This window comes from Pteropus alecto, unplaced genomic scaffold (genome assembly GCF_000325575.1).
Source record: "Pteropus alecto unplaced genomic scaffold, ASM32557v1 scaffold115, whole genome shotgun sequence".
Taxonomy (NCBI): Eukaryota; Metazoa; Chordata; class Mammalia; order Chiroptera; family Pteropodidae; genus Pteropus; species Pteropus alecto.
In genome coordinates this window covers 3,192,327-3,206,816 of record NW_006436814.1, presented here as the reverse complement: position 1 = coordinate 3,206,816, position 14,490 = coordinate 3,192,327, and the positions used below count along the sequence as shown (strand labels likewise).

General features: G+C 44.4%; 1 protein-coding gene across 1 annotated transcript in view; it reads left to right on the top strand.

The window, feature by feature from the left end:
* LOC102888336 (kinesin-like protein KIF28P) overlaps positions 1-14,490 on the top strand; it is a 60,898-nt gene that overhangs the window by 22,324 nt on the left and 24,084 nt on the right. Inside the window, exons 4-8 of the mRNA XM_015591269.2 lie at positions 1,537-1,572; positions 5,358-5,582; positions 8,020-8,174; positions 10,161-10,272; positions 12,423-12,515. Of these exons, the coding sequence (XP_015446755.1) occupies positions 1,537-1,572; positions 5,358-5,582; positions 8,020-8,174; positions 10,161-10,272; positions 12,423-12,515 (621 nt within the window). The remainder of the gene's footprint in view (positions 1-1,536; positions 1,573-5,357; positions 5,583-8,019; positions 8,175-10,160; positions 10,273-12,422; positions 12,516-14,490) is intronic.

Sequence of the window (14,490 nt, the reverse complement as noted above, 5' to 3'; positions counted from 1 at the left end):
GAAACATAACTATGGGAGGTGAACACACAATGTAAATATATATATGCCTTACTGTTAAAATGTACAGATGAAATTGGATTTCATTAACTAATGTCACCATAAAAAAATTAAAAAATAAAAATAAAAATTCTTGGTACATGAAATTTTTTTATTGTAAGTTTCTCTCTGGCAGCTTTTACGATCTTCTCTTCATCACTGATGTTCTGCCACGCCTTAGTATCGGCCTTTTTTCGTTTATTGAGCTGGATACTCAGTGGACCCTTTTCAATGCAGATTCCTGTCCTTCAAATCTGGGGATCTTTTCTTATATTATTTGTTTTATAATTCTCTCCCCTGTGTCCTGTTTTCCGTTTTTGTAACTTAATAATTAAATTTTGGACCTCTTGTACTAATGTTCTAGTTTATCATCTTTTACTTTCCATTTTCTATTTCTCGCTTTTTTTTCTGCATTCTAGAAGATTTTCTCAGCTATATTTTATAACCCTTTTACTACATTTTTATTTTAGCTATCATTCGTAATTTATACTCTCGTTCTCTGATTACCCTTTTTCATATCATCCTGCTTTTTCATGGATACTTCTTTACCTCTGAAGCTATTATCGGGTTTTTAAAAGTGGTTTCTTCTACTCTATGCAATGTTTTCCCCAAGTTCCTTTTTTTCTATGTTTGTTTTGATTTCATTCATATTGGAGGCTTTTCCTGGTGTCCTAAGCCCTGGACCTTTGCTCATTTTATTTATTACTTTATTATTTATTACTATTTATGCCTACAGCACCCGGTCTTCCTAGGTGGTCTCCCATCCAAATAGTAACCAGGCTCGACCCTGCGTAGCTTCCGAGATCAGACATCAGGCTTATTCAGGGTGGCATGGCCGTAGACCATGGACCGTGGCTCAACTGGGGTGTGAACCCAGGACATTCTGTGTGTAAAGCAGCCGTGCTAACCGCTACATTATGGAACCACATCCTCATTTTAAAACATGAGATACCCTGAAGCTAGTCGGAAGCTCTGGCAGCTGGGTTTGATCGGCAGGACTCACCACAAGGTGACTAACACACGAAGCCAGCTTTTCATGAGTGGGAGGTGCTGGTGGCAACATGCCAGTATCTCAGGGCCTTTTCTCTAGGTTGGAGCCATTCAAGTTCCTCCAATCTCTTGTTGAAAAGGTATAAGGCTGTTTAGCAATATGCCAAAAACACAGTAGAGTAAAGCCTAATCTTTTTATCTACATGTGTTAAGACTGGAGGGAGAGCCATAAAGAACAGCCTTTTTCTGTTCTCAATTGAAACACACACGCACTACTGTTTTGCACAGATTCACCAGTTTTCCATCTGTTTATAATTTATATTAAGAACTTCTTCCACATCATTAAAAGTATTTGAGAACCTCATATTGCATGTGAAATGAAGCTTTACCACATTTAATGTTAGCCTTTCCCTTTTTTGGACATTTGTATTGTTCCCATATTACTATTTTTCAAAGATGTCAGTTTCAAGAGAATCTTAATTTCCTTTATGTTTTTTTTTTCCTATGCAGGTTACATTCAGTATGCTGGAAATTTACAACGAACAGGTAATAGTGATTCTACATTTTGACACACAAATCTTAGCGACTCTGTAGCTTAATACACCTTAGGGGCTCATCTCACCTACCCTACAGGTAAAGTTCAAACTCCCAAGCCTGGTTTTGACCGCCCAGCCCTAACTCCCTCGCCAGCTTCATTTCACGTCCCTTATCTCCACATACTCTGTGCTTCAGCCTCGTAGAACTGTTCCTCCTTTCCAGAAAGTGTTTTTCCTACATCTATCCTTTCTCTGCCCTTAAAGAAACCACTAACCTTCAAGACCCAGCTCAAATGTCACCTCCTCTGTACATCCCGAGGCAATTGACTTCCTGGGGTTATACCGGGGTTGCCAAACTGTATTGTCAGGGGCTAAGTGGTAAATATTTTAGGCTCTGAGGGCCACGTGGTCTGTTGCAACTACTCATCTCCACCCTTGTAGCACAAAAGTAGCCACAGACTATGAAAATGGTGGGTGTGGCTATGTACCCATAAACTTTGGTTTTGGACCCCGGAACTTGAATTTCACATGATTTTCACATGTCACAAAATATTTTTCTTTTGATTTATTTAATTAATTTTTTTTTTAGTCATTTAAAAATGTAGAAAGACAGTCTTACCTCAAGGATCTTATAGAAATAGGTGGTGAGCTGAGGGCAGGGCCACAGGCCACAGACTGCTTACTCCTACGGTAGTTAGAGTGTGGTTTCAAACCCCAGCTCTCTCATCAACTAGCTCATGACTTTGGAAAAATCGCTATGTCAGAGCTGTTTGCTCATTAAGAAAGGAAGGAGTTTAGAACAAGACACTACGCATTGAGATGTACTAAGTTTTATATTTCTAACATAGTGCCTTGCAAACACTAGATCCTCAGCAAGTGTTTTCATTCTGCCCTTCCCCTTTGCAATAATTATATTACATCGTAAAATTTTATGTACACATTTGTATCTCCAAAACAGCTAATTTTCTTGTGATGACCTTTCTGTTTGCAACACTTAGTGCAGTGTTTGGTTTTAAATGGGTGCTCCCTAATGGTTGCTGAGAAGATGAATTGACAAAGGGATCTATAATTATAAGTTTCTTATGGGCAGAGCCCATATCCTAACAGTTTTTGTGAACCTCAAGCAATATGCGAAGCCTTGCACTTAATCAATCAATCAATAAATGTTATTGAAGAAATAAGTCTGTCAGTGTTTTTCTCTTTGTATTAAAGAGAGAAAATAACCATTTCTTACATGCTTTTATGAGTCATTTATTACAACTGAAGGTTGACAGTAAATACAAATGAATTGCTAAGGTCCCTGATTTTCTATTTCTTTCAAGTTGATGGGCTTGGAGGACAGTATGGCTCCTTTATTTCGTACCAGTAACGTTCAAAGAGCTACTTTATTTCCTCTATTACCAAGTTCTTAAGGGGAAGAATGGGGGAAAGGCAACTTGCTGTGGTCCCTATGACACCTATTTATGATGATCTCCCTGGAATTGTTTCCTTGTCTGTAAAATAAGAACACTGGACATCCTAAGATGGTTTTCATGCCTCACAGTGTGTGAGTCGCTGGTAGTTTGCCGTTAGGTACTTCCGCAGTCAATGAAAGCGAAGTTCATTAGACGCCTTTAATGTGTCAGATCATGCTAGACTCTGAGGGTGAAGAAAACCTAAAACATGATTCCTGCCATGGAGAAGTTCAGTGGAAGATATAACAACCACTCCAGACAGTAATGCATCATGTATGCTGTGGGAATGGTGAACAGAAAGAGACAAGGGGGTAACTAATACTGCCTGGGCTGTTTTGTGTTTGTCAAGAGGAGTTAGACTGGGCCTTGGGAGATCTAGTTCGTGAGCTTGGTGAGGCATGAGGCGGGTTGGGGGCGGTGCAGATAGGGGCGCGTTAGGCATTAAGTTCAGGAATATATAGAAGTGCATGGTGTTTACGGGAACAGCAGGCGCCCTGTGAAGCTGGAGTTGGATATGGGGGGGTAGGCAATGCGGGAGGTGGGGCGCTTCAGGAGATGAAGCCCAAGATAGGTTACCAAGAAGTGAAGAGCCTTCATCTAGCAGGCGATGGAGCAGCGACGGAGGATTTTACAAAGAAAGATAAGCTGATGGGCGTTTTAGAAGGTTTCTCCGTGGGCCCAGTGACGTTGGGTCTGAAGGAGCACCAACTAGAGGCAGAGTTGGGAGAGTCTCACGGTAACCTAGGTGAGTGATGAAGATCTCGTGACAATCATCAATTTTGATGTCCAGACACACCCTGGAGGGTCCTGGTCCAGGATCTGCCTTTGTCTGTGGGTCTCCACACAGACAAATAAACCTACTCGTCCAGATAAACCTACTCGTTTATCTGCATCCAGATAAACCTACTCGTTTTTTTTTTTAACCTACTCGTTTTTAATAAGCCTTATTCAGTCACATCATCAACTTAGATACCACTTCCTACAATTCATATGACTCCATACAAGTTAGAGAAAAGGCTTCCTAGTGAAGGCAAAAGTTGTCTCTATGTCGTGTCCCCTTATCTCTGGCCCTTATGTCTACCATCCTAATTTTGCTTGCCCAAACTCCTATCGGTGATCTTGCTCTGACTCTAGGACTCGAAGCCATGGAAAACTATTACGAAGAGAAAGGTGGGGATGTAACAAACTCCCCAAAGCTCTCATTGCTGGGAGACAGAGCCAGGACTAAGAACATAGGTCTCCCCATCCCCAGCCCGCCTCTCCCTGCACCACTGGACACAGACTGCTGCCTGCAGGGCCTCCAGATCTTCTGGGCTCCCACGGCATGGCCCCTCTTTGCCTTGTCAGAAGTGGCTTTTTGTGGGGAGAGGCAATATAGGCTTACACTGGAGCCTGTGATCCGAGTGTGACATCACGCAAATCTCCAACAATAAGATCCAGAGAATTAGCCATATTCTCTTGTTAGGTTTGACTGGAGCAACTTCTGTTTGGATCCAATAAGTTTCCCTTGGAATTCGAGGTTTCGGGGTGCTGGGATTTGTGGTAGCGTGATCAGCCCAGGCACAACGGGTCTTCTGCTTACTGTAGGTGCTTTGAGTGTGACTAACTTCTGATTAATTTTCTTTTCATTTATCACTGTTCTCAGAAAAGTAAGCCTTCATTCCTTTGTAAGAGAGAATTACTGATAATACAGAAAGGGGCGAGGATGATTGGTTCTTGTAATATTTATAAAGGTGTTTCCAATCAAATAAAAACGGTTGAGGAGATGTCTAGGAGGATATTTATAAAGAAGAGAACAGTGTTCTCGAGCACAAAAGCTTCAGAAGCACCTATCTGAAGCCAGATACCTAGCTGTCTGCTAAAACATGCTGGAGAAACACTTGCTTCGGTGCCCCAAACGCAGAGTGTCACACAGGAATTGTCAGCCCGCCTCCGGTTACCCTGTTCTGCCAACAAGCTTCGTCGAGTGCCTACAATGTGTCAGGAACTACGTCATGACCTACTAGAGAAAAGACATGGTCCCACCCAAAAGGAGTTCACAATCTGGTGGGAGTGTGCTTAGTACTCGAAAATAATAAAACTTGAGTTTCTTAAAAAAAAAAAAAAAGTTTCTGACTTCACTAATTCAACAGGTTTCCCTATTTTCTTGCTTGCCATTTCCCTATTTCTTACTTAAATTATGAGGTTGTCTGGTACCTACAGAAATTTAACATTCATTTATTAGTACAATAAATATTTGTTGAGCACCTAAGATATTCTAGGCAGAGCTCTAATAGCGAAGTAAAAAAAAAAAAAATCTCTGCCTTCCTGAAGTTTCCACGTTTAATTTTTTTCCCCACAGGTAAGAGATTTGCTATCTAGAACCAAGAAACCTGGAGGGCTAAAAGTGAGGGAAGATCAACAGCTGGGCTTTTATGTGGAGGGTCTGACGTCAGTGCCTTGCGAGAACTATGTGCAGATTGAAAGGCTGATGGAACAAGGGACAAAGATAAGGACCACGGCTTCGACCAGCATGAATGCCAGCAGCAGCAGGTCTCACATGGTCATCACCATTCAGTTCAAGCAGGTGAGGTTCAGCGAATGCCTCTGTCCTGCTCTCCCACCGAGGTGGCCCCTGGGCAAGGTTCCCATTAGCGTTGTGAGCTGGTGAGGGTTAGAGAATCCTTTCAGGTTCGACCTATGATGCTGGCGGCTACTTCCAACCACAGGCTGTAGGGTCGGGAGCAGGGGAGTGAGACACCTGATCTCGTCCTGCTTCCCCTATGTCGGTGTCCTACCCTGGTGCCCCGACACAATGATGTCCAGCCTTGGGATCCTAGGGGACCACCAGAGAACGAAGCACCTTTCCTGTGTTTGGAAGTACCAAAATAGAGTCCTCGAGACCAGGTAAGCCAGCCATACAGCTCTTCACGAACTTGAACCTTCGATACACTAGAGCGCACTTTTCTCCTCCATCCTCCTTGGTGGGTATCAGAGAGTGATGTCTATGATGTCACCGGTTTGACTCAGAAATGCTTACGGTTGGCCCTCCACATGGCAGGTTCAGCATCCTTGGAGTCAACCAACCACAGATGGAAAATATTTGCAAATAAATAGGTTATGTTGTTGCTGACATGCACTACGTAGCTAGGCCTACCATGGCCGTGTGAGTGCTGAACATGTACGGACTTTTTTCTTGTCATTATTCCCTACATAATACAGTAGAACCACTATGAACATAGCATTTACATTGCATTAAATATAAGTAATCCAGAGATGCTTTAAAGTCTATGTGGGGATGCGTGTAGGTTATATGCAAACGGTACGCCATTTTACATAAAAGACAAATGTCCACAGATTTTTGTATCCCTGGGGGGGTCCTGGAACCATCGCCCGTGGATACTGAGGGATGACTGTATTCACAAAGCCTGAGCGAGCACACGAGTTCGCTGTGATTTCCCACCTCTGTCCCCTAAGCCGCAGCACTAGGAACAGACAATGTCATAAATGAAGGTTGTCCCACCCTAACTGGGAATAGTGAAAAAACACTGGACCGTGTATGATTGTTGACCAGCTCTGGGAAATAACTTATGCTTCCTGAGTCCAGTTTCCTGTTCTGTAAGATAACATAAATAGCTCTCCTTACAGAAATGTTGGGAGGCTTAATGATACTGCGTTTTAAATAACTTTGTAGTCTACCACCATGCCACGCTGAACGAGCCTGATCCTGTCTCATCTCGGAAGCTAAGCAGGGTCGGGCCTAGTTAGTATTTGGATGGGAGACCACCTAGGAAGACCAGATGCTGTAGGTGTAAAAAAATAAAAAATAAGGGATCGTAAGCTGACAAGGTCCTTGCAATCTGTGAGGTCAACCAAGGGTTGCCTTGTCTAAAAATAAAATAAAGTAAAAGAACTTTGTAAATTTTTAAATACTATTCACTTGATTTTACAATCTTAGTAAAATTCACGAATTCATATTTGTTTTGCTCTATTTTTTTTTAAACTTGTACTTTAGAGGCAAGAGAGGAAAGAAGCTGAAAAAAATGAACAGAGAGGTCTAGCATCATACTGCTTATCGGAGGAATGACAACATTTGTCGCTGCATGCCAGGCGTGGTTAGAACCACCGCATCTATTATCTCCCCACCCCACCCTCCCAACGTCCCGAGAGTGCCGTTAACCCTGTTTCACTGCCGAGAAGTAGAAACTCTGAAAAGCGAAGTCATTTGCTCATAGTTGTGTGACCGGCCAGGGATAACATTCTCAAACCCACGTTCTTTCCACTACACGACCGAACCATGTGGACAGTTACTTAGTTTGCAGATTTCATGGTATTTTATGTTTAAAATATTTATTGAGCATAGAAATACTAGAGCAGTCATTGGTATCTAATGTATCATAGCTTTGTAGAACTGGGAAGGGGCGGCCGAGATATTTGGGCCTGGTAATGTCTTACCGGAAAATGTCATTGGAAAGAGGGTGGCGTTTTAATCTGTAAATTTTTTTATATCTTTTTTGAGGGTGAAATGTCATTAGAAAAAACTAATTTAAAATGTAAACTAACCATGTGCAATGACATGGATGGACCTAGAGGGTATTAGGCTGAGTGAAATAAGTCAGACAGAGAAAGATAAATACCATATGATTTCACTTATCTGCAGAATCTAAGGAACAAAAAGAACAAACTAATCAGAAACAGACTCGCAAATGCAGTGGACAATTTGGTGATGGACAGAGGGGAAGAGGTTTGGGGGGTTGGGAGAATGGGGTGAAGTGTTAAAGAAGTACAAATTAGTAAGTTGATAGCTGCACGGCACAGGGGATGCAGTTAGCTTTAATGTACTGGCTAAGTGGCGGGCCAGGGGGAGGGAGGGAGCAACAGGGGGATCATTTTAAGAACTATGTAGATGTCTAACCAATGTACTGTACACCTGAAACTAATTAAGATAAATAAAATGTAAACTAGATCAATTTCATGTGCGACCTGCGACTGTCCTGACCTTGTGACCTGTGGCCCCCCTGCAGGCATTTCCAGACAGAGGCCTCACCAAACAGTCCAGTATTAATTTGGTGGATTTGGCAGGAAGTGAAAGGCAGAAATCTTCAGGTTCCGAAGGAGACAGACTGAGAGAAGGATCACGAGTTAACTTAAGTTTGACCAACTTAGGAAATGTTATCAGGTAAATAGTCAACGGATAGGCATTTGTACCATAAAAATGGCCTCAGATACCAAAAATGGGGATAATCTTGGTTCATCACCGTTGTCACCAGTGCATGCCTGGTCCTTTTATATATTTTATTTTAAACTGATTGATTTTTAATAAAATGAATACTAATGAAACTGCCACCCAACCCACGAAATAGTCGGTATTGCTTTCCTGCGTTTCCCTGGAAGGTGACCGCCATCCTGAACTTTATGTTTACCCTCTGTCTGTCTCTCTCCTCTTTCTTTCATTGTCTTGTTTTATCACATGCGAATTCATTATTTGGTGGCACTCATTTTCGAACTTTATAAAAGTGTAATTTATTATATTGTCTTCTGGATCTCGCTTTTAAAAAGTTATTAAGGTATAAATGACATAAAGTGCTCAAACTTTAAGTGTGCAGTTTTAGTTTTGTAGACGTGTATATCTATGTCATTACCACCCCTATGAAGATACAGAGCATTTCCAAAACCCGGAGCTCCCTTATGCCCCCTCCTCGCTTTTACTCCCACTGAAATGAATTGACCTTTGTCACCAAAGATTAGTTCTGCCTAACTGATGTTATGGTTATGGTTTATAATTTGCATTTTTGTGTCTTAAGGAGATTAGAGTTAGAAAGATCTCTACCTACATTATACTTAAGTTCCTATGCATCTGGAGTTGATTTCCGGGTGTAGTATAAGGTAGGCATTCTTTACGGTACTTTTTCCTTATAGATGACCAGGTTTTCCAGTTACATTTGTTGAATAGTCCCTTTTTTCCCCAGCGATCTACTCTGTTACCTGTCATATGTCAGAATTTAATATGTGCTTAACGCATTCTTGGCTCTTTAATCCGTTCAGTTGGTCAAAATCTAAATACAATAGATATTTTATTTTCTTATCTGATAATACACAGATCCTCATCCTACTTATGCAATTGTTGATATGTAACTTAATCTTATTTTTCTTTAATCTCAAAAGGCTTTATTACTACTTTATACAGTGTTTATGCACAGTAATTCCCTCTATTATTCATTCCTTCTTAAATCTCGGAGCTGCTATCTAAGATCAATTTCTTTCTTTCTTCTTTGAGGATCATTTGTTGATGACAAACTCCCAGTTTTCTTTTCTAAATCTGCTAGATTCTTTAGATTTCTTTTCTGTGACGATTTCTCACAGATGGGAGTGCCTCCCTCCCCCATCCCCACTCTCTTCAATGCCAGCACTGCCTCCTCTATAGTCCCCTAAAGCAGGGGTCCCCCACGCCTCGGGCCGCAGACTGGTACTGGCCCATGGCCTGTTAGGAACCTAGGAACCAGGCTGCACAGCAGGAGGTGAGTGGCAGGCGAGAGAGGGAAGCTTCATCTGTATCTGCAGCCGCTCCCCAGCACTAGCATCACCGCCTCAGCTCCGCCTCAGATCACAGGGCATTAAATTCTTATAGGAGCTCTGGTCTCTGGTGCCAAAAAGGTTGGGGACCGCTGCAGAGCAGGGTGCGGACTGAGACATTCGCTTCTCACTCACTCTTACTCTGGTGCTGTAGTCATACTGGCTGTTCCCAAGGCAATGTGACAGACAGGGAGAAGGGCTGACCCCACCCCCATACCCATCCGCACACTGCCCACCCCACACGCTCTTCATCAGACCCTAACCCTTCTCTACACGCAGATTCACCATAGCCCGCGGGCTCACGGGGTTTTCCTGCAGGTTTGGGGCGGGGCTGCTTCCTCAGTCTGGGTTTCCTCCGGGTTGACAGGGCAGAGGGAGCCAGCGGCCTGTGCTGCTTAGCTAACTTGCTTCAGCATCTTTGCACGGAAGGCGTCCTGATGATTGGATATGATTTAGAGTCATGTCTCAGATCTATGGGGTCCAAGAGGGGACTTGAGGGGTGCTCCTGACCTAGCCCCAAGGAGGCAGAGGGCTTCCTGAAACATTCTTTTAATTTAATTGGCTGTTTGTGTGTGTGTGTTTTTTTTTCCAGTGCTCTGGCCGACGCAGCCATGGGGAAGAAAGTCTTGCATGTTCCCTACAGAGATTCTGTTTTGACCAAACTGCTGCAGTCTGCCCTGGGCGGGAACAGCAGAACCACTTTGGTAAAATGGCTTTCTTATAAGCTCTTGGGCCCATTCGGCTATTATTATTATTGTCATTATTATTAAAACCATTCTCCACGTACCACTAAAATAGCTCTTTGCGTTTACATAGCACATTCTTACTTACTGCCTCATGACTCCTGGAGTTCGTTCTACTGTGGTGTTCAAAGAAACTTTCTACGTTGCTAATTTTGCTTTTTAATTTATTCTTTTCTGTAGTTTTCAGGTTCTCTACAAGGAACATGTATTACTTTTATTATCAGGAAAAAACTAATAGTTTTAAAAAATAACAGTTATGTTCTAAATCAGCAGTTATTTCATGGCAAGTCTAGAAATCAGTTTGACTGTTAGATGCCAGGCAGATGCTCACTCTGCAGAGCAGCTGAATCATGTCACCTCAGCAAAGACTCCAGACTCTCATTACTGAATGTTGGCCAAGTGGGTAAAATCTGGGACCTCCTAGAATTAGAGCTCTTTGCTCTTCAGCTTTGGGTGCAGGAAGAGATAAAACCAGGCAAAGTCTTACCTCTACCCTTGTGCCGGCCTCCGGTCTGCTGCCCCGGACAGAAGTGCTCACTGCAGGGGCCTGTTACACACGCTTCTCTCCAGACACAGCCCTACTTTTTTATCATTTAATCTCGCCTATTTTGAAGTATTTTCTTTTAAAAATTTTCTGCTTGTCAGTACCTGTCGGCCTCAATGGGACATTCCCCAAGAACCCAAAATAAAAGCGGCCCATAGATGCCCTCCGATCAGAGGCTACAGAATCTAACGGGTCTGAGCAGGTGTGTGCATCACCCATCACCTGAGAGGGATGACCTCCAGATCTGTGGACAAGGCCCTTAATAAAAATGCTGTGGTGGGCAGGAGGTCGAGGTGGTCATTGGTCATCTCAGGAGGCAAATAAAAAAGAAATTGCAAAGCCGACGTCCAAACTCTAGAGTTTCTATGGCGCCAACCCCAGTTCCAGCATATTTACCTTAAAATCTCATTTTCTTTATTTCTAAAGTAGACATAACAACATCCACTTGAAAATAGACAGTTCCCAGCTTACAATAGTTCGATCTAACAATTTTTCAACTTTTAAGATGGTGCGAAAGCAATACGCATTAAGTAGAAACCATACCTCAAATTATGACCCTCGATCCTTTCCCAGGCTAGTGATCTGTGGCAGATCATTAGTATATTCTCTTGGGCGGCTGGGCGGCGAGCCACAGCTCTGTCAGCCAAGAGATCACAGGATCAACGACCGGTACTCTTTACAGTAGGCTGTTTTGCCAGCGTTTTTTGGATGTTGTGTTTTGTTTTCACACCCTCTCGTGTCTACAAAACACCCATGTGTCTCCCGCTTCTGGTGGGAAGAGGAGGAGGAAGGCGTTTACTCTTGAGATGAGACTCAAGATAACTGCCCAGCGGTAGGCTAATGTGAGTGACCTGAGCATGTGTAACGTCGGCAAGGAGAAGCTAGGCGTTCGGTTGGTTAGGTGTATTAACTGCATTTTTGACTTACGATATTTTCAACTTACGATGGGGTTATGGGGATGTAACCCCATCGCAAGTTGAGGAACATCTGTTTTGCTGTGGTGATTAAGTAAGCTGATATGAAGGGACAAGTTTTGAAAGCTGCAAAGCTAAACAAAGATACAGGATTTTTCACCAGACTCCTGTGCCACCACGTAGGCAGTGACATTCCCTCCTGTTCACCCTCGTGGGCCTGCCCACCTCCACCTGATCAAAAGGTTTGTTTTCTCACTCAAATGCTAGGCAATTAATCCAAAGTTGATAGCCAGACTTGAGACTGTACGAGTGGCTCCCGGGTCATAAACGAGTTTTACTGGTCTCTGCACTGCCAACATTCAACTGTCATTTAAGCCCTGAGCAAGTCCGCTGGGGACTCAGTGCTGAGGGCAGGGGGCTGTGAGGTCTGCGGCACAGGTGTTCCAGGTAGTTGGGGCCGGTTCAAGCCCCAGCTCTGCCAGTTATCATCTGGGTGACCTTGGGCATGTTATTTTTCTCTCAGCCTCAGTTTTCTGAGTTGTAAAGTTTGAATAATATTGTAAATTACAAGATGTTCTACGAATGTCAGCTGTATAAGATCAACAATAAACCCCTACGTAAAAAATGAAAACTAAAAGGGATATTTCTTACAGATCGCGGCCATAAGTCCAGCTGACATCTGCTACGAGGAAACTTTATCGACATTAAGATATGCTGAAAGGTACATTTATGAAAACTTCTTATCTGTAGGGTTCTGAGATCTAGATCTGGCAAACTCTTCCAGTGCCCTTGGTACAGGTGGCGTTGGGGGAATGGGTCCAGGAGAAGGCAGAACGGAATGATTCACGAGAGAGAGGAAATGAAACAGAGGAGACAGAATTGGCAACTCAGGGCCCCCTGTGCCCCCCATTGTCACTCCAGTTCTGGGTGGGGGAAGAGCTGTGGGCTCAGACCAGCGGGAGGAACATGGTGCCAGTCCTAATGGGGTTGGGTGCCTGTCTCCCTACAGGTTCCGCCAAGTAGCACAGCCATCCACAGATTCCTCCGTTTGACACATGGGACAGTAGGGAACAGTGGCAGGCAGGGGGTTTCTATACCAAGAATAGGTGAAGACGACCATGTAAGAGGCAACTTCCAAGGCTGGCGACCAGCCGCCAGCTCTGCAGCTTTCCCTGTGTTGGTTCTGATTTCCCCAGGCCCCAAATGCAGACCAGACCCTTTGGAGGAGGCCCATAGGTCACAGGTCTCTCTTCCTGGGGAGGGGCTGTCACTGCCAGGTCCCTTCCTGGCTGACTGGCCTGGGAAACAGGCCCACAGAGTTAGCCTTGGCCGGAGGCTGTGGCCGAGCCACTTCCTGCTTTCTAAGGCAGGCACCTGGTCCCCACCTCTCCTGACCCTTGTAAGAAAGAGGAGGGGAAGGAGCCTCTGACCAGAGGCCAAATCCCCTGTAGCCACCACGCCTCCTTCCCTGTCCACGCAGCAGACATTGAGAACCCGCCCTGCAGCACCCTATCGGGTCCAGATGGGGACTTGGAATTCTCGGGCCTGTGTGCCAGGCAGCTGGAGCTGGCTTGTGAAATGAAACTTACTGGCCTACTCTGTCACTCATCAGCTCTACAGGCTGGCGCGTGAGACAGAACCTGGCCCCATCAGCTATGGGACCTGAACCTCCCGGCCCATTACCTCGCCCAGTGAATGGGGCAAGGGACCATACATGAACCATTCCTGGCAAAGTTCTGCCCAACGTGGTTGATGCTCAAAAAACATTAGTTATTATGCCACCAATTATGCGCTCCCCCCCACCCGGTGTTTCCTTTGGCCCTCTGCTTGGAGAAGGAGCCCCCTGCATTTTATTGACAAATATGTGCATTCTCCTTTACCGTGCAGCCTCAGTATTATTTTACTCAATTAAATGTCTCCTCCCAGCACTGGCACCACAAAATAAGCACTTTAGGTCAAATTCTGTCTTTCGTAATATCAAGAACGCTCGTTTTCTCTCCGCTTATCAAATGCAAATCTCTTGTTGGCCGTCTTTACCTGAGAGACTGCGTGTTGCAGAGGAAAGAGAAGATGGTACCCAGAAGTCCTGGGCTCCAGTCCCAGATCTGACACCGACTGTGTGACTTGGGGCAAGTTCATAAACACTCCGGTTCTCAGTGAAAGGAGTCAGGTTGCCAGATTTGCAAATAAAAATACAGGGTGCCTAGTTAAACGTGAATTTTAGATAAACAGCCAGTAATGTTTCAGCATAGGGGTGGCCTGTGCAATATTTGGGGGCATCCCATATTTTCTCTGGCAGCACTAGACAGGAGTGAACTTGATAACCTCTAACCCTCCCTTAGCCTGGTGCACTCGGCAGAGCAGTCGCTGACGCCCCAGGGTCTGAGTTACTACAGTAGCTGCAGCGATTGAACAGATTCTTTTCATTCACTGAGCCCAATTGGCTGAGCGTGTTGAGAGCCCAGGACAGGTCAGGGGCTGGGCCCTGGCTGAGCGACTTGTGTTTATCTGAACCACTGAAGTCCCTTAAAGGTTTACTGGAGCCTCACAGGGTGGAACCTGGAATTGCTTCGGGGTGAAAGGTTCCCACTTGGACTGTTTGAGACTAGAGCAGGCCCAGCTTCCGGCTAGCGCTCCAATGGAGCTGTCCCCACTGCAGGGGCTTCCAGGCCCGAGTGCGTGTCCCTCTCTGCACATAACAGGGCTAAAAAGATCCGGAAC